At 36.9% G+C, this 9,184-nt stretch overlaps 1 protein-coding gene across 1 annotated transcript; it reads left to right on the forward strand.

Annotated features, from left to right (window-relative positions):
* Positions 1–517: 517 nt before the first annotated feature.
* LOC121938170 (prostaglandin E2 receptor EP1 subtype-like) lies at positions 518–7,321 on the forward strand. Its single transcript, XM_088073780.1, has 3 exons — positions 518–979; positions 3,870–4,771; positions 6,250–7,321. The coding sequence occupies exons 2-3, from the start codon at positions 3,902–3,904 to the stop codon at positions 6,517–6,519; spliced, it is 1,140 nt and encodes a 379-aa protein (XP_087929906.1). The 5' UTR covers positions 518–979; positions 3,870–3,901; the 3' UTR covers positions 6,520–7,321.
* Positions 7,322–9,184: the final 1,863 nt, after the last annotated feature.

Here is a 9,184-nt window from a genome sequence, read left to right on the forward strand (position 1 = left end):
TTATTTGAAAACATGGGAAAAAGGCAATGTGCCAAGAAATGTTCTGCAAATTGAAAGAGATTAGTAGATTTAGATTTTAAAAAACAACAACACTGGATTCAGAATTGCCATATATTATTTTTTTTATGTGGCAGAACTTTATTTATTCTATATTATTATTTATCTATTTATTTATTTATTTATTTATTTATTTATTTTTTGGGGGGGTATTTTTTGCTTTCCTCTTTTTTGTCTAATTTTTAAAGTTTTTTATATATGTAATATATATAATATATATACTTTTTACTAATTATTTGCTAATTTGGGGGTAATTTCTTCCTCAAATGTGTGTCTTCCAATGTTTTTGAAAGTAAGTAAGCAAGTTTACTCAGGTTTAAATGGGTTAAAAGACAGAAATGTCAACGTCTAATTTTTTTCACCATGGCCCCCCTTGGCCCCCCTTTTGACGCGCCACTGTTAAAAGACTACAACGTTTGCACAGTAGCTCTGGTTTGCGCAGTGTGCTGCCTGGAGATAAATCAGGCCAATTTGAGATAATTTCTTAGAAATGTAGGTGACACACTTTAAGTGAGTAACAACACTGAAACGGCACTTACTGATCGTACAGTTAATGTAAACAGAGAGAAGTGACAGAAAGCGCAGCAGCGAGGATGAGACTGAGTCAGGGGGCGCACAGCTCAGCAGCAGAGACGCCCACACACACTGAAGACACATAAAACCCTGAGTCGGTTTGTGAGTGTCAGTGGGGATCCTTTATAACCTGCACACCACCATGAAAGCACCCAGACATGGGAAACACTCCGGACTTCAATGCATTGGACTTTACCAAGGGGAAACGTGACTTCCGAAGACATTTTTTCATCCGTTTGTGGACGTTGCTATTTTTTTCATAGACGCTGTTTGTGGAGTATTTGTGGATATCTGACGAGTTAAACTATTTTCTGGTTGTTCAGCTGGACTGAGAAGGAACTATGTAGTGGTGAGCCATTTCTTCATTTTAAAGCTAATGATAAACTTAATTAAGAAAAAAATCGCCTAAGACATAGTGTATTATTTGACGGATTTCATTTATGTTAAAATATTTGACAAATAAAATGTTTTCCTTGTGCATAGTTTCTTGCACGACGCAACCGTGCAAGCTTCTTCAAACCCACCATCTAATGACATTTGTTCCACGATTGACAATCTAATCCGTGGCAAACTGTATAGGTCAATACATGCATTTATTTATTTATTCATTTATTTTAGGATAACTAAATGTGTTTATTTTGATGTTTGCATACAAACATGCAGAAATGAGCTAAGACTTTCTTTATATCACTCTGGACTCCATAAAATGAGATAGAATGAAGACAGAAAACTGATTGAATAATCAAATATCAATAATTAGTGCTAAAAAAGACTCATTCTGATAGAAATCAGTCACTGATATGTAAAGTCAGAGTATAGCCTACAACAATGCTGAGCTGCAGTGGGTTTAATATGCTGTTCTTTGTAGGTTTGCTGCTGGAGTACTGTGCTGTTTATGACCTGTGTTTGACCTCCGTCCAAACCAAACCTGACTGATCAGAGTCTCCTCTCTAACATGCATCGCTGCAGCTCTGACTGTTACCTTTGTTCTGATGTGTCATGCTGGATGCTGTACACAAGTGAACAGCTGTGAAATGAGGGTCATAAGGGATTTTAGAAGAAGTTCTAGTTAGATCTTCAGCCGTCCTCAGTAGAAGTCCTCAAATCTTCATTTTGAAGAAAATGTACATATAGGTGACACATTTTAAAAGACAACATACTCTGACTCATGACTCTTTAATTGGTGTTGGGCTGCCACTAGCTGTCAGAGCAGCTTCAGTGCTGCGTGTTAACCCATTGAAACATGAGTGAAATGTTTTGATTTTTTTTTTTCTTTAAACGTGGGGAAAAAAAGGCAATGAATAACTTCACAGAAAATGTCCCACAAATTGTGAGACATTATATAATTTTTTATTTTTTTTTTAAAAAAGGAAAATGCCCTTAAAATGTTATTCATAATTATTATAATAAATATTTAAAATTGTGCTCCAGAACAAAATCATGTAATTTAAAAAAAAAATTAAATTCTCATCACTTTTGGGGGTTATTTCTTAGTTTGTTACTGTTTTCTACCTTTTGTGCTTATTTTCAGCTAATTTTCTTGTAACTTTTTACTAATTTCTTGCTCATTTTAAGCCATGTCTTGTTAAATTTTTCCAATTTTTTAAAAAATAAATCAAACCAATTTCTTCAGGTTTCAAAGGGTTAAAGATTTTCTCAGTACGTTTAGCACCATTCATAAAAATATAAATAAATTCCATATTAGGTGCTTTAACTTACATGTCGCTGTGAAACCTCCTGCAGATGCACATTCAGGTTGAGATATGGTGACTGTGGCCACAGCGTATGATTCACATCATTTTCATACCAGTCAAACCATTAGGTGAACACTTGTGCCCTATATGGAAACATTTGCCTTCATTATGTTTTTTCACTTGTTTATGCTGATTTTTTTCTTTATTTCCACCTGGATATCTTGATATATGTCTAATGTTTACAGTTTTTTAATGTGTTGATCCATAGGTGTTGCTTCCAGGGAGGACGCAGGAGACATGTCCTCCTCATTATTAAGAACATGAGCATTTGTTGCAGTTACTAAAAACATGAAAGTAGCAGAGAACTTTGACAATATTAAAGTAATTTAGACCAGAAGTTGATGCAGAAAAGGTACAAATTTGTGCATAAAAATTCACCAGAATGTCAGAAAGTAAAGGTTTACCATGCAGGATTGTTTGTTACTGTTTTTAAGCAAACTCACCAGCAAAAGTAAAAGGGAAATTGCATTCACTCTCATCTCGCCTTTCTATATATGCCTTTATTAGGTGCTGTGTCTCTTTATCCCTTTTTATAGAGATAGCATGTGAGTCCCTTCTTCTGAATATCATGGCGTCATGACACTTCAGTGTGCCATTTTAGACAGCATGCTGGCATTGCAGTAGCAAAAGAGGCGTAACAGGAATGATGTTTAACACAGCCTTATCAGCCTGAAGTGTGATATGTAACATACGCATCGGCATCCATTTCTAAACATTAACAAGGCAAGTGCCCATTACAGGTTTTCACAAAACTTAAGCAATTTTTCAGAAATGTAGATAAAACACAATTGCCAAATGACTGGCGTTTCCACTGAGTGATATTATGCGACTGCTTCTTGGTAATGGATGTTTAAAACATTAGCAGGTTTATTTAACTATACTAGTGGTCGTTATTTTCAATCGAAGGCGACATAGGTGTGTCATGCAAGTGATAATGGAAAGGCAATGCATATCAGTGGCCATGTATGAGTAATTCCTGGGAGGTGATAGTCCACGATTTCACAAAGGAACTGTGAATTCAAAAATTCCAGACAATCTGCTCACTTTCGAAGAGTTATGTGATGCAATAACACCTCTTGTAGCTCCTGCTGCATCATGCCTGAGGCAGCCAGTTCTTACTGACAAGTGCAGAGCCATAACATCATGTGACCTATAAAAGTGAAAAAAGTGTTTCCACTGCAGTTTTCTGAACCGCCTGACACACTACCTCATGCAAGTGTAAAAACTTTTTTGTGAAAAATGGGAGTTCTTTCAAAATTGATGTTTCCATGATGCATATTATATATTTGCAATTGAAATTTGCGTAATTTGAGGGTTAATGGAAACCTGCCTTCTATTTTAATTTTTAAGGAAAATCTTGTATAATATACCTAAAGTCTTAGAGTCAAACTTTTCCAGTGGAAGACCGCCCAAACAAAACTTACAACCTTGTGTAAATCCACAGCTCATATACTTTATATTAATTTGATCTTCTCTCTCTTGCAGCCTCTCGATCTCATGACCTTCAGAGCACGGTGATGTTAGCCTTGAGTCACTACAACTCGTCCGCCTCCCCACTCCTCCCTCGTTTCTCTAATAACAGCGGAGGCAGGGTGGAGGCCGGGCTGGCTGTTGAAGGCCTGTCGCAGCAGGGAAACCTCACCTTGGTGCAGCCCACCACCAGCGGCGTCATCGTGGTCGTATTGTCCATGACACTTGGAATCATCTCCAACATCGTGGCTCTCTTCATCCTCGCCAATGCCCATTCCCGTCAGGCCCGCCGCACCAAAGCCACATTCCTTCTGTTCGCCACGTCACTGGTGGTCACAGACTTTGTCGGCCACGTGATCCCAGGTGCCCTGGTTCTCAGACTCTACCTGTCTGGAGGTGTGCACCCCGAGGACTTTAACTCCTCTGACAGGATGTGTCAGTTCCTGGGTGGCAGCATGGTGTTCTTCGGCCTGTGTCCGCTCTTTATGGGCTGTGCCATGGCTGCTGAGCGCTGCCTGGGCGTCACTAAGCCGCTGCTACACTCATCCTTGGTCACCAAAACTCGTGCAAAGATCTGCCTGTCCATCATCTGGCTGGTGGCTCTGTGTGTGGCCATGCTGCCCTTCTTTCAGCTGGGCTCTTACTCCTATCAGGAGCCGGGGACCTGGTGCTTCATCAAAGTGCTCAGTGACACTCAGGAGGTGGATGTGGCGTTCGTGATTCTCTTCTCTGGATTGGGTCTGACCTCGCTGGCTGTGGCGCTGGTGTGTAACACCATCAGCGGACTGACGCTGGTGCTCGCTCGGCTCAGGAGGCAGCCGGGTTACCATCACTCAACCAAGTCCCATGACATAGAGATGGTGGTGCAGCTGGTCGGCATCATGGTCACTTCATGTATCTGCTGGAGCCCTCTGCTGGTGAGTGTCAGGAGGTACAGTCAAAGGTCAGACTGATGTCACCTTTAAGTTGGTTTGCAAAAGTAAAACTACTATAAAAAGTATTACTGTAAGCCAACTTTACTGTAAGTCTTTTACTGTACATGCAAATATCAGCATTAGAAAGCAGCATCAACTCATCAATATAACATCAAAAGTTCACTTCACAGGTTTGATCAGAGCTCGCCTTATGACAGTGAGACTAAAAAAAGACTGATTTTCCCCACTTTATTTACTGACTTTAAGTTCACATACAGTCACAACTAGACACACTGACAACAAAACCAAAAGTGAAATAAGAAGATGAAACAAACTAATCAGAATCAGAAATATTTTACTACTTCTGAGGAGAGTACACATATATATACTCACACACACAAGAAGTATGCGTGTAGGTACAATATATGCATCATGAGTAAGATATATATTCAAGAGTAGTGTAAGTAAGAATAAATTGGGATACTTAAAAGATCATTTTTCTCATCTGAATAGTCTAAATAATCTTATTAATAAGAAATAATTTGTGTTACTTAATAACGTGACTTAATAATGTGAAAAATTACCATGAAGTTGGCAAATTTTTATGCCAACTTCATGGTAATTTTTCACATTATATCTTATCAGTTTTGTTGCATTTGGCCAAGACAATTTACAGCATGTGATTTCCAGCAGAACCCAGTGTGATTGAAGACACCTGTTTGGATGTGCAGGGACTTTAAGTATTTTTACTGACTGCATCTGTGGAAAGGATTATCGCCCAGGATTATGCCGCTTAATACAAGTGCATAATTAGCAGCAGATTAAAAATATTGCCACTATATAAAAAACAAAACATAAGACTGTGTGTTGTACAGCCTGATCTGGCATTATGTAAAAAAAGCTGGATTTACTCTTTATACTTTTTTTGTAGAAACAATAATTGTAAAAGAAAGGGACAGAAATGGGCTTCAAATAAATAATAATCTGCTTAAATGAATGGCAAGTAAATAGGAAAACTGTAATAATGAAAACAAATACTGATAATTTCAACAAATAATGCATCCAGTGAACAATCAGAAGGAAGGGATACACACAAAGTCTTCATCTTAGTATCAACTCTAATGTCAGTAGGGCCAATTCTGGAAGAAATTAAAAAAACGGATCCATCTCATATTAGATCACCTTCAGGATACATGAACATGCACTTTTTTACCTCACTGCAGCTCTGTGTTTTTGCAGTGACCACTTCATTGTTCAGATAATTCAAATAAAAATGTTACCTAACATTAAAACTTTCTTGCATGACACATTGCTGTTACAGATTTTAAAAAGAATCAACGTACTTTTGCTGCCACTCAACAATATTGGTACAGAAGTGAGAGTGCTTATCCAGGACATTAGTTTATTGTGTCAAAATAAACCAGATCATTTCAGGAACTAGTTTGTTATTTTTGAGTAATTTTAACTTTTCATGCCTGCAGATTTTTGGCCTGTTGACGGTGATCCGTTCCTACACAGGATCCATCGGAGAGGACTTGTCCAGCTATAAAACCCTGATGGTGATGGGCGTGAGGCTGGCAACGTGGAACCAGATTCTCGACCCCTGGGTCTACATCCTGCTGCGCCGCACCGTTCTCCGCAAAATCTACCTCATCGCTAAGTGCCAGGCGGGACTGAGGGGTAACATACTGGGCCGCTGGGAGCCCACGTCTTTTCCCAGCTCAGAGAAAAATGAAGTCAACCAGGTCTGAGCTGAGAGAGGGACTACACTTTGTGGATGTCAAAAGGTCATTGAACCTACGAAGAACTCTTTGAAGGAGAGACTCACGTAAAAACACGCAGAGGGAACTTTGTGGCTGCGGAGCCGATCAGATTAGACAGTTTGACATTTCTTGGCTGGTCCACCTCAGAAATGCATATTCAATCAAAATATCTCTTTCATACTCCATCAAAGTTTACAACTGAGTTTATTATCTGACTTTACAAATGGATGCTAGCTAATGCTATGATTTTGCACATAAACTTTCTGTTTACTTACAATAAGTGAACATTCCTTATTATTATTATTGTTATTATTATTATTGTATTCTCACAAAAACAAAGGGCAGAGATGAAGGCTGCACTAAATGACCACAGTGCTCAGTCCTGATGGGTGATACAGAGTGATTATTTAGTTTTATTTCTCAACTTCATTTTCACCAGCCTTGGACATTAAAAACATAAATTGCACAGTGATTTGCTCATTAAATAAATGTGGAAGAGCTGAGCTGTATTGTTATAAACACCAGAGGGAGAGACATATTGAAACAGAGTATTTCGATTGTATTCCTGATGTTAGATATTCTGCTGAATGTATTTCACGAAGAAAATACTAATTTTCAAAAACTGTGGAGTTTGTGTATGTTTACGTTTAAATATGCTTGTTTATAAAGTGCTTTATGTAAAATTATGTAAGATTGTATAAGTTAATACTTGAAGTGTACCCTCAATTTACTGAGGATATGTAATGAACTTTAAATTGAATGTAAATAAAGCAACACAATGTGACCTGAATTTTGCATTTATTTTTTTAATTAATATTGACTACTTTTCCCCAATTTTCCTGACAAATAGCCAGTGTTAAGAAGGAGGGTAATTTTGTGGAGCTAGACCAGTGACAGTAAATTGTCCTTCCAAAAAATGGCATTGCAAAAAGGAAACATAAGCACTGGAAAAACGTTACAATGAAAAATGAAACACAGGCAAGAAATGTTTTTATTTGAATAGTTTTTCAATTAAAGTTTTTTTTTCACTCTCTTTTTCTCAGTTTCAATTTTATAAAGCTAGGGGAAAAAATATTATCATAATTGAAATTAAGTTACAAAATTATATATATGTTAAGTGTTGTTTTTTGTTTTGTATGTGTTTTACTTTTTTTCGGCAAATTTTCTTGTACTTTTTACTAATTTCTTTCTAATTTTTGGGTCTCGGGAAATGTTCAGGACCCACATACTGGCATGGCATGACAGTATGTGACATGACTTTCCTTTTCTTCAGCTGAAAATGAAGCATATGCTGGATGTGTGGTCATGCCGTAGACTTACACTCTCCAGTATGCAGATAATATGTAGCCTAAATTGTTCTCTCCTTGCCTCTCTTATCGAGTGTCACCCCTCCACGCCATAGCAGAAGACAGAAAGTTTATCAAACTGAAAAAAGAACAGAAAAACCATAAGCATAATATTTTGTAAAAATGACGTTGAAATAAGTGACATGAAAAGAAAAAAGTCACTAAAAAAACTCACTGAATGCAAAAAATACATCAAAATAAAATATTTTTAATGCCTGTGGTTTATCTTTTTAAATCTAATTTTATTTTCATTACTTTTTTTAGTGCCAGTCTTTCCCTTTTTCAGTGTCCCTGTTCTAGCTCCATAAATTTTAAACCTAAGTTAAACTTTACCAAACTGTTGTATAGACATGTATATTGACCTAAATTGTCTAATGTTTGCTCAAACATGAAACAGTTCTAAAATGTATAAAGATATGATTTTTTTGTAGATACATGGCAAAAAAACAGGGGGTTGACAGTCACCAGGTGTTTACAGGGATTATGGTATGGTGTTGCACTGGTTTGAACTACTACTACTTATTTATTATTATTATTATTATTATTATTATTATTATTGTTATTATTATTATTATTATTATTATATTTTTCTCTATCTTCTGCACTTTTTTTCTGTTTCTAAATAACAATTTAAATATGTTGCACATAGAATATTGCATAGAAAAAAAATTGTTTGTATAAAATGGATGCAAAGCATTTGATTTTTCAATAACTGATGGAGATGGGGTGGGAGTTAATAATTTTTTCCTTACTCCCACTCCTTTGCGGATATGTTTGTACATTTGTGTATAACTATATTATATCCTTGTTGTATTTCATTCTATTTTTTAACATCTACGAAATAAATAAAGTTCAAATCAAATCAAACCTCTATAATTTTCCTGGTACTGTAACAGTGTCTTCAGTCTAAATTGAACGCATGCAGGCAGTATGACTTTCATCAGTTTCAGACTCAAATGACAACATTGAATTCTGTATCGCTGTAGCCTACTTAAGTATTTTCCCTGATGTAAAAGTCTTCAGGTGGGTTGTGCACAAGTAAATTATTAAGAATTCACTCCAAGGACAGTGTGATCTGCAGCGGGGATTACCTGCTGATTCACTCTGGACGCAACTTCCCAAAGATGACAATAATGACATATCGAAGAGGATTATCCACAAAGGCCATCCAGATATTATGATCATAAATCAGAAGGTTGTTGAGTGAATCTTTTTGATTCAGATGCCATTTCCAGTAAGCCGTTTCCTTAAAAGGTCAAATATCCAGGCAGGCAGCCTGGCTCTAATAAGAGGTACAATGCTTCAAT

Source organism: Plectropomus leopardus, chromosome 3 (assembly GCF_026936395.1).
Source record: "Plectropomus leopardus strain MGB_pleo_1.0 chromosome 3, ASM2693639v1, whole genome shotgun sequence".
In the NCBI taxonomy this organism is placed as follows: Eukaryota; Metazoa; Chordata; class Actinopteri; order Perciformes; family Serranidae; genus Plectropomus; species Plectropomus leopardus.